At 40.3% G+C, this 21,521-nt stretch overlaps 1 protein-coding gene across 1 annotated transcript in view; it reads right to left on the reverse strand.

Moving 5' to 3' along the window:
• Nucleotides 1-1,618: 1,618 nt before the first annotated feature.
• LOC309395097 (gamma-aminobutyric acid receptor subunit alpha-2) overlaps nucleotides 1,619-21,521 on the reverse strand; it is a 110,917-nt gene continuing 91,014 nt past the window's right edge. Inside the window, exons 6-7 of the mRNA XM_081958900.1 lie at nucleotides 9,758-9,960; nucleotides 1,619-2,292 (exon numbers count right to left, since the gene is read on the reverse strand). Of these exons, the coding sequence (XP_081815026.1) occupies nucleotides 1,981-2,292; nucleotides 9,758-9,960 (515 nt within the window). The 3' untranslated portion in view covers nucleotides 1,619-1,980. The remainder of the gene's footprint in view (nucleotides 2,293-9,757; nucleotides 9,961-21,521) is intronic.

Raw genomic sequence — 21,521 nt, forward strand, 5'->3', positions numbered from 1 at the left:
TCTTCCTGCCAGCTTTCTACAATGAAAGTTAATGGGGAAGCAAATACGAAGCTGGATGTTGCTTCTGCTCCCAGAGCTTTTCCCTCCCTCTGTGTGTGTGTGTGAGAGAGAGAGAGGGGGGGGAGAGGGAATACTCCCATCCCCAAAAGTGTACAGGCAAGTTAACATTTTTTTAAAAACCTGAAGTAATACTTACTGATTAAAACCAATTTCCTGTAAAATGAAGTACCAAATTTATTGATATGAACTCCCTTCAGCACATATCAACCATGTTCAAACCGTAAACTTTCTTATAGAGAGAAATATGTAAGTACAGACGCACACATACATGTATATTCCCTTCCCTCTCCTTAATGAAGCAATAAGAAAAAAAATGAAAAGGGATAGAAATGGAATGAACAGGAAAATTGGATGAAAGGGGAGAAAAAGTAATTCTGCAGGACGGGACAGGGCAGGAAGAGAGAAGTGTTGTTTGCAAGTTAAATTGTTAAATTTATCAGATAAGAAACTTCTTTCCAAGCAACAGTAAATCTTCATGTTAATGTTCAAAAATATCCATGCATTTCAGCAGTGATGTTTGAAGTTATCTGCATATATGATGTTCTATTTTCAATAGCTTTTTCTATTTCTAATAGCAAGTTTATCTCGCTGGGAAGAAACAAGTCTTCCTGTTGGATTAAATTCTCTGTTTAAATTCTATCCTGTTTAAGACTTTGCCCACTTAAGACATAGGCTTCCAACTTTGATGTCCCAGTTGGACATCAAAAGGTGTTGACATGAAGCAATCTACAAAAACAGTGGCTTGAATATATGGACATTGTCTTATTAATCAATATTGCTTCTCTTTGAACTTCTGCACAATTTGCCTATTTCAGCTTTTAAATCATGATCCAGAATGCACTGGAGACAGGAGGAGGGAAATAACTAAAACAAATTACTGATTTAATATAACTAACCAGGAATCAAGAACACATGCTTAGTTGTTTAGTTTTATGTCTCACTGTGTTTCTGCATGTTGTCAACATCTTCTGCAATGTGTATGTATCAGTGGTAGGATTCAATTTTTTTTACTACCGGTTCTGTGGATATGGCTTGGTGGGTGTGGCAGGGGAAGGATACAGTAAAATCTCCATTCCCTCCCCACTCCAAGGGAAGGTTACTGCAAAATCCCCATTTCCTCCCGATCAGCTGGGACTGGGGAGGCAGAGAATAGATGGGGGCGGGGCCAGTCAGAGGTGGTATTTACCGGTTCTCCGAATTACTCAAAATTTCCACTACTGGTTCTCCAGAACTGGTTAGAACCTGCTGAATATCACCTCTAGTATGGATTCAATTATTTCCTTGTATTGTTGAAAGTGCAACTCTTTTGTTTATCAACAGACCACTGGTCACACCATAGGATAAGCCAATAATTAGCAACTTCAAAACTTGATTAAATGAAATAATTATCCCTGCCATTCTGAATCTTTTATGCATAACTTGCATTCTTAATGATTGCTAACAAGAGAGTACTTATGCTCACCACATATCTATAATATTTACATGGGCACTGATACTGTAAGAAATTAAGATTACTCTTTTTTTAAAAAAATCCTTCTCTTTTTAAATGATAGCTTCTTTGTATTAAGTAGAACCAGTTGTCTCATAGAAAAATATCTTACACTTTAAATTAAAAAAATAGCATTACTAAATAGTTATGTAGGACCATATATGGTTTGTATGGATATAATTCAGCATAGTTAAATCCAAATTTAGGAGAATCCACATAGATAGGAGAGCAGCATATATTTGCCATGGCTGCCATCTGCTTACAGATCCCATGACTAAACTCTGTGCACCTCCTTTGGAGATAAACAAACATGACATCTATATACATCCTGTACATATTAGTGCACTGATTAGCAGTTATTAGTCATACTGTACATAGGAAAACAACTTGATCATAATGATGTTACATGCCCTCAGCATAAAGTTAAGGTTTTAGTGTGAGGGTGCAAACCCATGCAAGACAGGTTCCCTGTTTAGATATGTGGCCCAATACACCAAATTGAATGTGCCAAATAAAACTGGAAATACTATTCTGGACATTCTGTCAATTTTGCTAACACTGTTAAAGGTTTTCTTTGCTTCTTGTGGTTTGGTTTCTGGTTTGACTTTGTGAGGTTCTGAAGTAGTGGTAGCACTCTTGGAGATGGTGGGAAGAACAGAATCCTTGGTGATGTTTGGTCCATAATTGGCAACGGCCACCGCGTAGGCATTGTTTTTCTTAATGACCGAGGCCTTTTCTTTTTTCTGTTAAAACATAATATTAATAATACATATTTTCAAAAGTTTCTGCACCAATAACACTATCTACTTCATTCAATTCACAATAATGTGCCTCAGATTAACCTTGTTGACTATTGTACTGCCATTGTAGAAAGCTTCTCCAACTTTTGGTTAAGGCCTATGTGTGAATCTTCAATGGTAACATGATTCATTTTTCTTCACTGTGATGGAATAATGCTGTTTTTGTGCTGACCAAATTGGAAGCTTCTGTACCTATGCTTCAATGTGAACCAACTCTTATGCAAGTGGGCAGAATATTTGCATTTATTATTTTATAAAACAAATTATTTTGCAGTATCGAGAGATGGGGAAAGTATCATACTGTTATTATTCAATCTGCATAGATATATTATTTATACTTCAAGAAAAGGAGTAAGTTAGAAGATCTGAAATGCACATTATGGTCAAGGTAACCAGTAACTGCAGTGATGAGAAATATACTTCTTTCTTATACTGTGTTCTTCACTATTAAGAACAGCACAATATGGAAGCAGTTGGAATTGCTTTGTTCCAGGATGTTTTTTCAATTTCCCAGCATGTAATTTTCTGGTAATCTCTCATTTACTAACTAGGTCCAAACCTGTTTAGTTTTCCAAGGCTGGTCAAAGCTCTTTTGGAGGAATGGCAGAATAAATGTTATCTGTTCTTTTTGCTTATTATTTTCTGGAGCCCTTCTATTGAAAGATCTTGAAACAAATTATTTGTGAAGAAGAATGGATGGACCATCAACTGAACTGGAATTGAGCTATCTGAATAATTCTAAAACAGACATGTGATAATGTAACAAATTCATGAAAAGTCAGGGTACTTCCTGACTTCCTTGGGTACTTCTTTTTCCCTTCTACTTTTGATTTTTTAGTTTATAAGCCATGGGTTAGTGACATGGAATTTCCCACCCCAAAAAGGACATTAATGCTCTGATATTTATAAATTAGCAGATAAATGATATAAACTTCAAACTCAGAGGTTCAATTTTCCTCTTCTTTCATGCTTTCCCTCACAATTATCCCATTCTTTTACTTGAATTGCAATTTGAAGTATATTCACTTGAACTCCACCTCAACTATGGTTTTACTAGCATGCTAAGAATGCTTGTGTCTTCTTATTGCTATGTAACTGATAAATAAAATTTCATTTCCTCAAGTTCCTTGTGCACTCAATGGAATTTGTAGAAACAAAGAAACATTTTTTCAAAACAGCATTTTAGCACTAAAAAGGACTTTTTAAAAGAGGAAAATTCTTTTTAAGAACTGCAGATGTCAAATAATTGAAAATGCTCTTTTAGTGAGCTTAGAAATCTAGTTTACATTTACTTTGTTTTGAGTCAGCCATAAATCTGGAGAAACAAAACCCAGGTGTTTTGGTTTGTTCAAGGTTTTGGTTAAAGCAAGAGGGTTTCCAGAGGTATTTTATTGGGTGAGCAGAGCAAGGCTGGTGGACAGCACACCACTCTTATTTTCTCCTCTGTACGGTCTATGTATCAACACTATTCCAATAGTCCTTTGTCACTGACTCATTTGCTCCAGGACAGGGGTGTCAAACTTATGGCATCATGTCATCACATGACGTTTTCCCCTTCACTAAACTAGGGGTGGTTGTGGCTGGTTATCGAGGATAACATGCCAAAGTTTTTATTGTCAACGTTGTAGCTGGCATGGCTGACGCCATCGTGGAGCGTCAGTGCTGCCACACTGGAGGTGAGGGATAGGGAGGGGGGATTAGAGATAGTTGGGGTTGTGTAGTCAAAATAAAATACTTTCTCTTGGGATCCAAGGACGTTCTTGGCTGGAAGAAGGAGGAGTGATGTCCAGCGGACACTGCCTTGATTGGGCCATGTGACTGATTGTTTGGGATTGAGGAAAACACTTTCACTTTTAATTGGGTGAAAATCGATGGACCCTTCAGAGTCGGTTTTCATCATATGCACCAATATGGTATTTCCAATAAAGCTATTCTTTGAGGAATCTACCTGCCTCAGAGTTTTGCATGCTATGAATCTATTAGTTGGGACCCTGACATTTATCCTTGATTTTTTCCCATTCATATCCATTGTAACCTCTTCTTCCAGAACAACAACATTTTGGTTCATGCCCCTGAACTGAATAAGCATTTTTTCATTCTACTTCCAACTGAAAATATCAAAAACATGTTTTGGTTCAGCTGGATCAATAGAACCAGCTATTCAATTTTTTGTTTGATTAAAAACTCTTCTTGATAAATAAAAAGGTTTATTTATTAAACCTAGATTATTATTATTACTATATACTTTATTCATTAAACATGAAACTCAGCCAACTGAACATTCAAAAATGCATTACAAATACCAGTGACTGGTGCTAATGGTTGATACGGTTTGCTGCCAGCGTCCTAGGTATCAACCAAGTACCTTCTTAAAATATACGATGTTCCAAGTAGCACGGTTTTTTGCAGTTCTGCTGGTGTTATTGCAGGAAGCTGCAATTTGTGGATGTATCTTGTAAAATTCTTGGACATTGTGCCAAGTGCCCTGATGACAATGGGTATCACTGTTACATGCTTCATCCATAGCCCTTAGTTTCGATGGCCAGGTCGCGATATTTCATGATTTTTTCTAGTTCTTTTTCTTCGACTCTGGCATCTCCAGGAACAGCGATATCAATAAACTGTACATTTCGGCCCTCTACAACCGTGATATCTGGCGTGTTGTGCTCCAAATGACGATCCGTTTGTATTAAACCTTCCGTTTCTTTCTTGATAGTTCCAATCTTAAGCCATGTCCATGTCAAGTTGTCACCACATTTTCCTTCAATGTTTTTCAAGTGCTGTCCATGCAAAGCTTTGGTTTTCCATTTATTTAATCTGGCATCCAGCTGTTTTTCCTTATATTCTGTCTTTGTTTCTGTTGTTTTTATGCTGTTCTCTGTTTTCACAGCCTGCAGCAATTTTTCTGTACTTTGGTTCACATAATCATTCAAACTTCATTTTTCTTCTTCTACAGTTTGATGGATTTGCAATAGCCACCTGCCCCCTATTTTTCTTGGCAGGTACAACCTGTCGATGTCACTTCATGGATGTAAAGCGTGGTACATATTCAAAAGTTTGGTTGTTTTCCGGTCCACGTTTTCCAGTTCAGCCAGAGTCCAGTTGATGATTCAGCTGAGTAGCGTATCACTGGAACTGCCCATGTATTAATGCCTTTGATTATGTTTCCAGCATTCAGCTTTGATTTTAATATTTTGCGTACCCTCCTGATTTATTCCTTTTGCATTGACTCTTTGACTTTTCCATTCAAGATGTTATCTGCTTCCAATATACCTACGTACTTGTAACCATCATCTTTTGCTAATGCTTTCACTATATTTCCATTTCCCAGTTCTGTTCCTTCTGTTTTTTCCATTTTTCCTTGCTGCATGGATAATATAGCACATTTTTCAAGTACAAAGTTCATTTTAATGTCACTGCTGAACAGTTGAACTGTGTTGAGTATTGATTTAAGTTCACTGGGGCTTTTTGCATACATTTTTAAGTCATCCATGTATAGTAGATGGTTTATCTTACCATGTTGGCTTGAGATTTGGTATCCCAGTTTTTGTGTTTCATAGGATTATTGTCAGTGGAATTAATGTAATGTTGAACAGTAGTGGGGAAAGTGAATCCCCTTGGAAGATTCCTCGTCTGATGTTGAACTTCACCAATATTCTTCCCATTTGTTAGAACTGTTTTCCATTTTTTCATATTTGCTTTCAAAAATGTACAGATATTTTTGCTGATGCCAAAGTCTTCCAGACAGGTGTTAATCCAGCTGTGGGGTAATGAGTCAAATGCCTTCTTGTAATCAATCCACACCATGTTTAAATTTGTTTTTCTTCGTTTTGCATTTTTAGTACCATTTTGTCTATGAGCAGCTGATATTTTGTTCCTCTTGATTTTTTATAATTTCCTTTTTGTTCTAATGGATACAAACTGTTTTCCATCAGATGATTGAATACTGAATTTGCCAGTATCCTTATTAGCTTTTGATCAGCTTTGCCTTCAATACCTTTTAAGTATTGGCCATGCATAGCTTTGCTTTTCCAATTTTCAGCTCGCTTCTCAATTACTTCTTTCTTGTATTCAGCTTTCGACTTAATTGTCTTCAGAAGGCCTCCTTTATTTACTTTCTTAATCATTGGTTCTTCACTTTTCTGGATGTTGTTATTCAAGCTGTGTCTTTCTTCTTCCACATTGCTTTACTTGTAGGAGTCCTTGACCACCTTCTGCTCTTGGTAGATATAATCGGGCAACATCACTTTTAGGGTGCAGGGCATGATTCATTGTCATAAGCTTCCTTGTTTTTCTGTCCAAATTGTCCAAGCTCCATCTGGGTCCAGTCAATTATTCCTGCAGAGTATCGGATCACAGGTATAGCCCAGGTATTTATTGCTTTTATGATGTTTCCTCCACTCAATTTGGACTTTAATATTTTGTGAATTCGTTGAATGTACTTGGCTGAAGTTGATTCCTTGACTTTATTATGCATTAAGTCAGAGGCCTCTAAAATCCCCAGGCACTTGTAACCTTCTTCTAGTTTTACTCCCTTTATCATTTCTTCATTCTCAAGTTCTATTCCATCATCTTTTATGACCCTGCCTGCTTTGATTGCCATTGTTGCACATTTGTCAATTCCAAACTGCATGCCAATGTCTTGACTAAATTCTTTTGTGCTTTCAATTAATACATTCAGTTCAGCTTTTGTTTTATCAAATAGCTTCAAGTCATCCATGTATACCAAGTGCGAAATGTTCAGTCCTTTCTTTGCAAGTTCGTATCCACAGTTCACTTTCTTCAAAATGGTTGTCAGTGGTAGCATTGACAGTATAAAAAGTAGGGGTGAAAGGGAATCATCCTGGAAAATGCCTTGTTTAATTTCAATTTTACCCAGTTCTTCTCCATTAGCCATAAGATTCCTTTTCCAAAGGTTCATTGAAGTTTCCATGAATTTTTGTATGTTGCTGCTGATACCAACGATTTTTAAGGATTTCTTGATCCAGCTGTGGGAAACTGAATCAAATGCTTTCTTATAGTCTATCCATGCCATGAACAAGTTGGCTTGACTTTTCTTTGAATTATTTAGGATTAGCTTGTCAATCAGCAATTGGTCCTTTATTCCCCTTGAATTTTTGCAGTATCCTTTCTGTTCTGCAGGAAGCAAGTCATTTCTTTCCAAGTATCCATAGATTTGATTTGCAATGATGCCAGTAAGGAGTTTGTATGTTGTTGGCAAGCAGGTGATTGGCCTATAGTTTCGAGGGTCCTTTCCTCTTTGTTTGTCTTTTTGGATCAAAAATGTCCTTTCAGTTGTCATCCATCCATTCTCCCGAGTCCCTTCGGGAGAGGGGGCGGTCTATAAGCGCTAAGAAATAAATAAATAAATAAATCCTTTTCAGGTGTCTGGTTCATTTGGGCTGCCAATATTTCATGTACACTTGTAAGTGCCTTTAGCCAGAAGCCATGTAGCTCATCTAGTCCAGGTGCACTCCAATTCTTCATTTTTCTTGACTGCCTTTGCATAATTTCTGTTGTTGTTGTTGTTGTTGTTGTTGTTGTTGTTGTTATTATTATTATTATTATTATTATTATTATTATTATTATTATTATTTGGTTGAGATTCAGAGCCTTTGGAGCTGGTTGGTAGCTCAACAGCTCGAGTCCTAACCAAGGACCTAGGAACTGTTAAGGTAACATTGGATATAAGCTGTTCCTAGTAGGGTGGTTTTTTGTAGAATCAGAATGTTCAAGTCTGATAAATTTAGAATCTCCAAATAGTGAGGTAGCCCTTTAGGTATTGCTCCAAGGGCTCCAATTACAATCAGGACAACACTCGATTTCTTTTTCCACAGTCGCTCAAGTTCAATTTGCAAGTCCTGATACTTTGTAATTTTTTCTTGCTGCTTATCTTCAATTCGCGCATTACCAGGTATTGAACCAGGTCAATGAACCAAACTTTTTTATTTTTTTAAATTTTCTTTATTATATACTTTATTCATTAAACATGAAACTCAGCCAACTGAACATTCAAAAATGCATTACAAATACCAGTGACTGGTGCTAATGGTTGATACGGTTTGCTGCCAGCGTCCTAGGGATCAACCAAGTGCCTTCTTAAAATATACGATGTTCCGAGTAGCACAGTTTTTGCAGTTCCGCTGGTGTTATTGCAGAAAGCTGCAATTTGTTGATGTATCTTGTAAAATTCTTGGACATGGTGCCAAGTGCCCCGATGACAATGGGTATCACTGTTACATACTTCATCCATAGCTGTGGAGTTTCGATGGCCAGGTCACGATATTTCATGATTTTTTCTAGTTCTTTTTCTTCAACTCTGGCATCTCCAGGAAATCAATAAACTGTACACTTTGGCCCTCTACAACTGTGATATCTGGTGTGTTGTGCTCCAAATGACGATCCATTTGTATTTGAAAGTCCCACAAGATCTTCACCTTCTCATTTTCAATAACTTTTTCCACTTTATGTTCCCATGACCAGTGAATTAATTTAGCAACTCGGTCATGTCTAGCTTTGTAATCAGTTTGTGCGATTTTGCTGCATTCACATATTAAATGTGAAATAGTTTTGACTTTGTTACTGCAAAGTTGGCAGTTTGGGTAGATGATTATTATTATTATTATTATTATTATTATTATTATTATTATTATTATTATTATTATTATTATTATTATTATTATTATTATTATTTCTTTTATTCATTAAACATGAAACTCAGTCAACTGAACATTTAAAGATGTGTCATAAATACCATTGATTGGTGCTAATGGTTGATACAGGTTCCTGCCAGCATCCTAAGTATCAACCAAAATAATAATAATAATATTAATCACAATTGACTGAATTTCATGTTCAATGAATAAAGTATAATAATTGCTGTTAAATGTATTTTAAGGGATTATATTTATATATTTTAAACACATAATTACTCTACTGAGATCAAACATTTCTGAAAATGAAAACCATTTTTGAAATAAACAATTTGCTTTAGTCAAATGAGAATCTGTACAATTACATAGAAAGATTATATAAATCTATGACAGCTCTTCATTTATTATGCTCAATATACCATAGTTAAAATTATTTTAGCAAAATACCTTTTGTTTCACTAATTTCCTTATAAAAATTGTTGAAGATAATGAAATATAGTTGAAGGTTTGGGGATAATATTTGTTTCTTTAAGATGAAACAGATAAAGATTCCATATGAACTGTTTAAGTTCTGCTGAAATGCAGACCCAAACTCTCTACTTCTTTTCATAATCATTCTTGTTTATCATACCCTGTCTTTATATTGGCTTAAAACTTTAATTATTTTTCAGTAATGGAAAACTATCAACAGAGATTCTGCTAAAAAATTTCTTTTCAAATTGGAAGAAACCTTAAACATATTTTTGATCACTCACCTTATCATTGACTATACTTTTTCCATCCCATGCCCATCCTCTTTTTGTGAAGTAATTTACAGTGGCAAATTCTATCAAGGCAGAGAACACAAATGCATAACAAACTGCAATAAACCAATCCATAGCTGTGGCATAAGCTACTTTGGGCAGGGAATTACGAGCACTGATGCTTAGCGTTGTCATTGTTAGCACTGTTGTTACTCCTGCAGGGTAGAAAAAGAAGAAATGAACTTGTTAGAGTTTGCATCAATCCAACCAGCACACACGTAAATAATTCAGCAGGTTTCATTTATATAAGAAACTTCTTTATAAACAATACCATACAGCAGAAGCCAAAACCAGAACTCAGAATCCAGAAGTACAGAATCAATATTCACAGAAACCTTAGAACTGTGATGATGAACCTATGACACGCGTGCCACAGGTGGCACATGGAGCCAAATCTGCTGCATGTGAGCTGTCAGCTCCGGTGCGTATGTGTGCACCAGCCAGCTGATTTTCAGCCTTCTGGAGGGCCGAGGGAGGCCATTTTCAACCTTCCCAGGCCTCCCCTGGCCCCCCCGGAGGCCTTCCGGAAGCCAGAAATGGATCATTTCCAAACTTCCAGTAGGCCCATTGGGACCATTTTTCGCCCTCCCCAGGCTCAGGAGACTTCCCTGGAGCCTGGGGAGGGCAAAAACAGGCTCTCCCAACCCTCGGCAAAATTCCAAACTCAGCTTGGAGATGAGCAGTATGGTGCATGGGGAGGAACATGGGGGGATTGCACATGCATGCACATGTGGGGTGCACTTTGCAGTATGGGTGGTGGCACGCACATGCATTATCATGCACGCCCTCGCATTTTTGGCATCCAACAACAAAAAAGTTAGTCACCACTATATATATAGTATTGTGCTGATAAATAAATAAAGGGAGACTAGTATAGATCTATTTCAAGCTATTTAGCTCTCATCAGCTAGCCATACCATTACTGGGATTCGAACCAGGGCTGTATTACATATTAGGCAGTTGTATTAGCCACTAAGCCACAGGCTCTCTTCCTTATCAGCTCGGCCAGGGAAATAGGTATGTATTTGTGTTATACTATACTAGTCTCCCTTTATTTATTTATCAGCACAAATACAACACAAATATAAAAAAGCAACATTAAAAATAAAAATATGGTTTTCTGCCTGGATGGTCCTCTGTAATGAGCCGAAGGACAGAAAGGGGGAGTAGTGAGTTCCCTCCCATATTTGGGCATACCAGGGGTTGTAACACAAATACACACACACACACACACACACACACACACACACACACATACATACACATATACATGCACACATACATATATACATACATATACATATACATACACACATACATACACACAGTTAACCTAAGCCATGCCCAGGCTTCAAGCCGTCTGTGTCCCCATTGTCTGATCTGTTATCACGTCTATTCCAATTCATGAACCCCTATATACTGACACTCCTCCCTTCATGATTGGAGTAGACAGAAAACCAAATAATTTAATATTATTTCCATGGTGCACTCCACCCAATGGCTTGGTCATTATATCTGCCACATTTTCCTCTGAGGAACAGTGAAGCATTTACATTTGATGGCTTCTCTTACATTACAGTATTTAATATCCACATGCTTGATTCCATTTACTCTGGCACCTGTTGCCATTTTAATGAAAGCATTATCCTCAAACACTATTACAACTTCAGTTACTTTTACGTTTAAATCCTTTAACAGCTGTACGTACCAAGTTACCTCTGAGCAAAGCTCAGACAGAACAATAAATTCTGCCTCTGCCTTAAAAATGGCTACAGTTGTTTGTTTTATGGACTTCCAAACAATTAAAGTCTCTCCAAACAATACTTCAATCCCAGAATTGGACTTTCTGGTTTTTACATCATTGGCATTATAACTGTCAACACTACATTTTAATTTCCATTCTTCAGAGACTGTATTTGAAGACCCAAGCTCACACTTCCCTTCAAATACTCGAAAATCCTTTTTACACTCATCCAATGCAATTGCATTGGTGCAGCACTAAAGTGACTCAAGATGCTTACTGCACAAGCTATGTCTGGTCTGGACCACTGTGACAGATATAACAAGTTCCCTATTGCAAACTGATATATCTCTTGATCACAGGCTTCATTTTTGTCGTCACCCAAATTGTTGTGAAAATCTGTGCTCGTAGGTGTTGGAGCAGAATTACAATCCTTCACGTTGTATCTCTCCAACAGCTGTTCAATTTTCCTTCTTTGACTGAGAACATAATCCCCTTTCTCAGTTTTTTGTAACTCTACACCAAGATAATTTTGTATTTCACCCAAATCTTTTAATTCAATTTTTTTCTCTACTTGATTAGCAAATTCCTTTTTCTGTGACAGATCTTTTGCAATGAAACAGAGATCAAGTACAAATGCTAATAATTGACAATCCCCACCTTGTATCTTTCTAGTATATATGCAACCATCAGCCTTGCAACTCTTGAACCAAAACCTTTCAATGCAGTATCTAAACAGATATTCTGTCTGACTGCTTCAGCCCATAAATGGCCTTGTTCAATTTATGTATAGTGTTAGGCTTTTTACTTTCATATCCTGGTGCTTGAACCATGTAAATTTATTCTAATTCTGCATTTAGGAATGCTATGGTTATATCAAAATGCCAAATTTTATGCCACGTACCGCTGCCAGTGCTAGTGCCAAACTTATGTTTTCACTTTTTACAGTTGGCGTGAATACCTCATCATAGTGCATGTTTTTCCTTTGTGAAAAACCTTGTGCCACTAATTTTGTTTTATATTGTACCTCATTGTTGGGCAGTACTTTCTTTTTTTATACCAATTTACATCCTACGGCTTTGCAACTGTGCGACAAAGCCATAGATGTGAACACGTTATGTTCACCCATGGATTGCATTTCTTTGTCCATGGCTTCTATCCACTTTACTTGTTCAATTTTGGGTAGTGTCAATACCTCTGATAGTTTCTTGGCTCATACCACACATTACACATCTTAACTTTACTAGCAGAATACCTTCAGGTGGAATCACCTTGTTCCATCGCTCTGATCTGTCTGGCATTGACTGCTCTTTGTCTCAACCCTCTCTTGCTTCATATCTGAGTCATCATCTTCTCCTGACTCCTTTTCTTGTTCTTTGTAAGTGTCTCCCCCCTGAATGCTGACACCATCACTAAGTGAGTTACCATCACGAAGTGTGTCACCATCATTAAGTGGATCATTCCAAAAAATTGCACCAATTCTGTTCCAATTTTGCTCTGCAAAGCTAGCAGACCTGGAAATGATTATTCTTTTGCTTCCATTGCTAAAGTGATAACCCTTTGAGCCAGGCTCATAGCCTGTAAACCTGAGCTTTCTAACCTTTGGTTGACCTTTTCTCCTAATTGCTTTTGGAATATGCACCCATGCATTGCTTCCAAAAACTCTTAGATTTGCCAGAGATGGCTTTCTCCCATATAGCACAGTATATGGAGTATTAATAGTAGAGAAACTCCATAGCCTATTGATTAAATAATTAACAGTCAACATGGCTTCACCACAATATGACCTGCTCAGACCAGAGTCCTCCAGCAGTGAGTCCTTCATTGTTTGTAAGACACCATTCCACCTCTCAGCTACACTGTTCTCAGCGCCTGTGTACGGATTTGTGTATCTGTGTTTTGTTCCTGACTGTCCCAACCACTGTTGACCTTGCTGACATGAATTCTTAACCTCTGTAAATTTGCAGCTGACATACCTGTTGTTTATACCTTCTTTCTACGAAGCTTACCCATTGCTTAAATTTCTGTAGCACTTCTGTTTTACTCTTTAGTAAATAGCAGAAACCAAATCTGCTGTACACAACTACAATGACCAGCACATACTTTGCTCCTCTCAAACTGGCTTGCATTGGCCCCAACAAATCTGCAGGTACCAGCTCTAGAACTCTTGAACTTTTGCAAAACTCTGAAGCTGGCATTCATTACCCAAACTAGATAACATCATCAGTCTGGCACTGATGATATTACCTAGTCTGGGTAATGAAACATCTGGAAGAAAATAACCAAGCTCAGAGGATGACAGAATTGGAAGGAACCTTGGAGGTCTTCCAGTCCAACCCTCTTCTCAATCAGGAAACCTTATACCAGGGGTGTCCAAACTTGGGAACTTTAAGACTTGTGGACTTCAACTCCCAGAATTCCCCAGAATTCTGGGAGTTGAAGTCCACAAGTCTTAAAGTTCCCAAGTTTGGACACCCCTGCCTTATACCATTTCACACAAATGGCTGTCCAATCAGACAAAGGTTGTCCAAGAGAGCACCAAAGATCCTTCATTTCAACACTGAGCTATAAGTATACTTAAATGCATTAGACTTTAAACATAAATTTCCCCATATCTGGGGAAAGCACTTTTTATATTCAGATCTGATTGTGAAGGACTGCTTACAACATGCTATAGTAAAAAGGGTTAATAAGCATGCTCTTAAAATAGAAAACTACTTTGTGCATTAGTTATTAGATTCTTCAAACTTTTAATGCATAAAAACCTTAAGTGTGCCTATAGTATCAATATAAAGGAGTATGCTATGTGGTTTTCAGGCTTCTTTGATTCTTCTATACATCATACATCTGAAAAATTATTTTGCGCTCACCTACTTGGCAAATACTGAAAAAAGTTGCAGTAACAGACCAAATACCTTCAGTTCATGATGAAACAGGTTATAAAATGAACCTGCAACAACCCCAGGCTTGGTCTCTGAAGTCTAGAATGGCTCATAGTAAGATTGCTTTTATCTTTCTTCAATTCAAAGGAGAGGAAAAAAAGCGAGGTCTGTAAATATACTGGATCTACTCTTATACAAATGCTGCAGAAATAACTGGATTGTTGGTAACTGGTAATGCATTGCATTATTACTAACATTGAATTGGAAAGAAAAGGGGATTAATAGTGAAATACTTCATTAAATATCAGTGTACAATATGTCACAAGGTAACATGTATTGGATAGTGTAATAAGAGAAGTCTCCAAATTATAAGAATGTAATTCCACAAAAGTAAATTATGTTCTGAAATAGTAAGGATATTTCATGATGGAAGGAATAAGGAATTTCATGCTGGAAGGAACTCATGAAACAAGAATAATTGATTTTTTAGGGTTTTTCAGGTAATAAATTTCAACTGTTTCTGCAAACTATTTTTGTACTCAATATATGTAGTGTGGCTGCATTTGTGTGTTGAAATCAGTTTTTTTTTACTCCTGGACAAAATCACTACACTGTACAACTCCCAGTGGTTTTCTTTGCAAGCTATTCAGAATTGGCAAGCCTACATTCTGGGGTTGAGAAAGTAACCACGCAAGGTGACCCAAGTTACCGAACTGGCTCAGGTGTAAACTTAGAAAAAGACTGTCATTTAACATGTTCTTCATCATTAGGAATTCACTAATAGCACATATATTCACTAATAGCACATATATTTAAATTTTTTTGGAAAAAAAAATCAGGCAATTGTGTGCCAGTTCTTTCTTAGTCCCCAAAGGCACAATCACCTGCTTTCTAAATACATCTTCTATGAAAAAAACATTCCAGATTTATCAAATTAGCTGGACTGTAACTTCCTTTACACAGTAATGTGAGGCAAGAAAAGACAACAAATCATTTGGTTGCAATTTACCATGATGCCTTAGGTCAACAACATTAAGGAGATGTCATAAATGAAAAATACTGAAAAAATTGATTAACACTACCCCAAATCATTAAGTGTAATTTGCTGCTTGAAGGTACTGTACATTATGTGTGGAGAATGAAACAGGGAAAGGAGAAAGTAACAGATTTCCAATACTACTACTAATAATAACAACAACAAATCACTATCAGTTTAAAAATAGAAATCCTCTTCTTTTAAATCTAACCAAGATATGTTCTGATATAAAAAACGAGCTTCACTGTGCATACCATATTGAAGGAAAATAAGACATTTCTTTGTAAAAAATACAAAAGTGCTTGGGTCTACCTTTGATTCAAGAATGTTTGAAGAGAAGATATCAGGCAGTCCAAAATTTTTCATAACAAACTTACACACTTTCGTATTACAGAAGATATAACACTATTAAAGACCATGTTAGAATTTATGTTCCAAAATAGATATTGAGAAGTCAGTCATTGAATCTGTCACTGATTTAATATATGTGGTTAAGGGTTTTCAAGTTTTTGGAGTCTCACACTCACATGTAAATGACATAATTACATCAGGAGCTGAAAAAGCCAGATGACTAGCTTTATTAGAGCTTTGATTTTGCTCTTCCAGAAGATTATAAGTACCATATTTTTTGGACTATAAAACACCCTGGACTATAAGACGCACCTAGCTTTTGGGAAGGAAAACAAGAAAAAAAAATCTGCCTCTGCCTCCCAGCAGTTTGCCTCCTTGCAGCAAATAGAAAACAGCCTGGTTAGCTTCAGTACAACCTGATTTAGCACAAACAGCTGATTTGCAATTGGATCTGCCTTCCGGAATACTACCAATCAGCTGTTCCAGGCTGTGGAGATCACCACCACCACGACCCATTGCCACTGCCATATATCGCCGGCTCCTTTTTCAGCCTCCACACATCAAATTTTCAGCCCGTTCCAGGTGGCGGAAATCACCGCTGCCACTGCCTATCTCCTCTGCCTAGAACGGACTGAAAACAAGATGCATGGAGGCCAAAACGGGGTGTGCAGTGGCTGAAAATGGGGTGTGTGGATGCCAAAAATGGGGCGCGGGGAGCAGGGGTTGGTTTCAAAAAAAATTTAGTACCAGTTCAGTGGGTGTGGCTAGATGGGGGCATGTGACTGAGTTGGCATGGCCAACTTGATGTCACTCACACACACTCAATCACATGGCCCTCTCACCTTACGCCCGTTTTTCACAAAAATGGGGCATTTTCCCCTTCCCCCAGCCCTGATGAAGCTTGCAGAGTGCTTCTGGAGGCTGGGAGAAGGGGAAAATGCCTCAATTTTTGTGAAAAATGGCCTGTTTTTCATCTGTTTTTTACAAAAATGGGAGCATTTTTCCCTTCCCCCAGCCCTGCTAAAGCCTGCAGAGTGCTTCTGGTTGCTGCTCAACCTCCCTCCCGCCTTCACCCAAAACCTCGCGCCGGACCAGGAGACTAAAGTTGGAATTTCTCCCCCCCCCCCCCGTTGTGTAAGTGCAACAAGACTGTTTCTCTCTGCCTCCTTTTCCAGCCAAAAAAACATGCTGGCAATGGCTGTGGAGACTGAGGGAACCGGTTTGGGTGTGTGGCCAGACTGCCATTACTACTGGTTCGGAAATGTATGCCAGAGTTTTACTACCTATTCGGGCGAACAGGACCAAACCGATAGGAACCCACCTCTGGCAGAGATAGGTGGCAGTGGCGATGGGTAGTGATGGGCGGTGGAGAACCCTGCAGCCTGGAACAGCTGATCGGTGGTATTCCAGGAGCCAGATCCAACCACTGCTCGTGCTAAATCAGGCTGTTTGCTGTTTCCTGCAAGGAGGCAAATTGCTGGGAGGCAGAGGCCGAAGGGTGGGGGCCGGCGGTGGGTGGGGCTTTTGCAACATTCACTCTATCAGATGCACAAACAATTCCACCCACTTTTTTTGGGGGGGGGGGGGGGAGTGCATCTTATAGTCCAAAAAATACAGTAGATGCTAACTGGGCTCATTATATCTGAACTGTGGCTGTTGTGCTTCAGATAAACCCTAACCATTTCTGTGAGATTCCTAACATTCACTTGTAAGAAATACATACTGCTCTGTTTGTCTAATCAATTGATTTAAAAAATACCTGTCAAGATTGAACAGCTTTGAATCTTATTTCTATTTAACTTGCCATTGAACTGGGAGGGGGAGGGAAGGGTGGAATGGAATACTGAGGTTTTGTGCACGAATCACGAGAGCCTGGAAAACATCAAGGTCTCTACTGCAGGTGCCTGAGAAGGAGGTGGATTATTCCTATAATAAAATTATATCTCATAATTGGACAATGTGAACACCCAGGGGTGGGGAGAAAGGGAAGCTATTGTTTAACTAAGCAAGCCTTTGTGCAATAATACACCATTTTACTTTTAGGAATTCAAAGCTTCCAAGAGTGTTTACTACTTTTGGGTCCGCTAGTTGGACAATTGACAATATCATTATGTTCTCCTGTTTTGTCAAAGGAAATCCAGCAGTGGAGTAAAATGTTTCACAGAAGCAAAAAATACCAATTGAAAGAATAACTTTTAAAAATTCAGTGGTCCGACAAGTTTTATTCTGAAATTGTCAATTAATACTTAGAAATAATTTCATAACAATGAAGACAAAACATATCTTAAACTCTAAATGCTGGTTGAAATAAACAAGATCTTTTTCACCTATCTTATATTTAGAAATTACATTCATTTCTGTCCTGTCTTATATTTAGAAATCACATTCATTTCTGTCCTGTCCGATTTCTTTATTTTTGGCTCTTAATTATATAACTGTATTTACTTCTCTAGGTCTTTGGTTACAGAGAAAAATTATCAATTTATGATCTCTTTAAGTCTGGATGGTTTCTTCCTGTGTTTCATTTCTCCTTGATTCCTCTCACCCATTTTTCATTAATACCAAGTCAATGCCAGTCAATTCCACACAACCAACTTGTGGGGACAACTCGCTGTGGGAGGCCAAAAGGAGAGCTAGGCAGATGGATGAATGAGAGAATAGGCAGAGTGCATAAGGATGGGTGGAAGCTTCCCATTTTCATACAGTTCACTGCCATCAGGCTTAACAGATAACAGATTAACAGAGTTGGAAGGGATCTTATAGGTCATCTAGTCCAACCCACTGCTCAAGCAGGAGACCCTACACCATTTCTGAAAATAGCAGTCCAATCTGTTCTTGAAAGACTCAAGTGATGAAGCCCCCACAACTTCCAAAAAGCAAGCTGTTCCATTGGTTGATTGTTCTCACTGTCAGAAAATTTCTCCTTATTTCTAGATTGAATCTTTCCTTGGTCAGTTTCCATCTATTATTCCTTGTCCAGCCTTCAGGTGTTTTGCAAAATAGCTTGACCCCCTCCTCTCTGTGGGAGCCAAATGTTAAAATATTGGAACACTGCTATCATGTTCTGGGGAGGAGCTTCCGGGGGAAATGGCGGACCTTCCCAGAGCTCCGTAAACGATGGGGCGCTCTGGCGGGGATAGCAGGCATTATTGGCCCCCGTTGGTCATCCTGGGGGCCTAGAATTATGTAGTGGCAACCCTGGTTTGTTTGATGTACAGCTGGGATCCGGATGGACCCGCTAACCAGGAGAACGGGAGACGGAGGACAGCTTAGGGACAGGAACACAGAGGCCGAGCTGCGGCAGCTACGGCAGCTGCGGCAGCAAAATGAATAAAAGAACTGACAGAGCAGAAAGGAGACGTTTTGGACGTTTTGGGCGGCTGCCAGGCGGCGGAACAGCGCGACAGCTAAGGAGCGAGCCAGAAAGAGAGAACAACGTACAGAGAGACCTCATCTTACCGGCGATGGCGACGGAGCGGCTGAGACGGCGCTGGAATATCGGGCGCCATATTTCTTTCCAACTGCCAGGTGGAGAGGCCATTGGGGGCTGGAGGTCGGGAAAGAAGCTGCAGGGATCGAAGAGGGAAGCCGGGGGGGTCGCCGGAGGCTCGGGGCGACCCCTGAAGAGCAATAGGTCGAGCAGCTGGCCTTGGCACCTCGTCTACCCCCCCCCCCGCTGAGGTGCGATTCCTTCATACTCCAAGAACTGCTTTCGGGCCTCTGGGCCTAAAGAACTGCCTAAAGAACTGCCCTAGGCCTCTGGGCCTAAAGAACTGCCTAAAGAACTGCCCTAGGCCTCTGGGCCTAAAGAACTGCCCTGGGCCTCACTGGTGGAACGTAGATTATTGTGGACTGTGAGGTCTGTCCCCTCCCATCTTATTATTTGCCTTTTAAATATCTCTCTACTTCATTCTTTGTTAATCTTACATCCTAGACCTGCTACAAAGAGAGACCCTGCCATAGCCATAATCATAGATTGGTCATCATCCCAACTTATTCAAGGTCTGACATCCTTCGACTGCGAGGTTCCCCCCTCTCGCAGGCGTGCCCCCCTGCCCTGACGAAGGCCCACCTCAATGAGGGGTTTATTAACCCAGAGAGGTGGAGGAAGCGGGGGATTAGGGGTTTTTTAGTAAAATGTTTTGTAAAGCTTTTAAGGGGTTCCAGGGAGCGGGGAGGGTTGGTTTGGCCCTGGGGTATGGATACAACCAGGCCAACATGTAGGGTCAAGACGGAAGGGAGGGTCAAGACGGAAGGTAGCGAAGCGGAGCGGGTGGGAGGAAATAACATCCCTATAAGGGGAATTCCAATCACGACGGTCGTAGGGAGGGGCAGGCGCGAGGACACCAGAAGAACGTATAGTCGGTTGGCAGACCGGGGCCACTGGATACGCCCGGTCGCTTGCACCAACCCCCGCAGACTAGGTGGACAGGATCAGCAGAGCCTGGGCCTTAGGCTGATGTTATGTAACGCGAGGTCCGTGGTTAACAAGGCCCCCCTCATCAGTGACTTGATCACAGAAGGGGAGCCGGACCTCGCAGGAATAGCGGAAACCTGGTTGGGCCCGGAGGGGGGGTTGCCCCTCAGGGAAATGTGCCCTCCAGGTTACCGTGTATTCCACCAGCCACGGGCCCAAGGTAGGGGTGGGGGGGTAGCAATTATCATCCGGGACGATCTGGCACCGAGAGAATTCACTGTGTCGCAGACATCTGGTTGTGAGTCTCTGGGCGTAAAGTGGGGTCCAGGGAGTCAGTTGGGCCTGTTGATAGTATACCTGGCTCCCCGCCATACATCAACGGCCCTGCCCGAGCTCCTCGAGCGGATCGCGGAGATGGCGGTTGAGACCCCCAAACTACTAGTGATGGGGGATTTCAACCTGCCGTCAACGGGAAAGGCATCCGAGGTAGCCCGGGAATTCATGGCTTCCATGACAGCCATGGGTCTGACTCAAGTAATTCAGGACCCCACTCACGAGCGAGGCCACATTCTGGATCTTGTGTTTGTCTCCGACCAGTGGACGAGTGATCTGGGAAGAGGGCATTTAGTCATCACGCCCCTGTCATGGTCAGATCACTCACTTCTCCAGCTTGACTTCCCTGGCGCTACTCCCCACCGCGGGGAGGCGGAACCAGATTATCCCAGATGGTTCCGCCCCAAGCGCCTGATGGAACCGGATAGGTTCCAGGCTGAGCTTGGGCCATTTCCTGCTGACCTGTCCCGCTCCCGGGCTGAGGACCTGGTAGCCGCATGGAATAGTGCGGCTGCCGGTGCCTTGGACCGGGTGGCGCCTTTGCGGCCTCTCCGACGGCCACGATCGACCCGGGCCCCCTGGTTTAACGGGGAGCTAAGGGCGATGAAACGCCTTAGGAGACGCCTGGAGAGTAAGTGGAGATCCTCCCGCTCCGAAGCTGACCGAACACAGGTAAGAGCCTACATAAGGACCTACCTTGTGGCAATAAGAGTGGCCAAACGTCAGTATTGTGCCACTCTTATAGCGTCCGCAGAGAACCGCCCTGCTGCCCTGTTTCGGGTGACCCGCTCCCTTCTGTCACAGGAACAGCGGGACCCCCCATTGCAGGGCAGGGCAGAGGAATTTGGAGAGTTCCTGCAGGATAAAATCGATCATATCCGGAGAGGTTGGACCCACTCCAGTGCTCCAGTGGGGACGTCCGAGACTAGTCTTGAGAGACCATGCTGGGAGGAGTT

The sequence above is a fragment of the Natrix helvetica genome (genome assembly GCF_964273705.1).
Source record: "Natrix helvetica genome assembly, chromosome: 7".
Lineage (NCBI taxonomy): Eukaryota > Metazoa > Chordata > Lepidosauria > Squamata > Natricidae > Natrix > Natrix helvetica.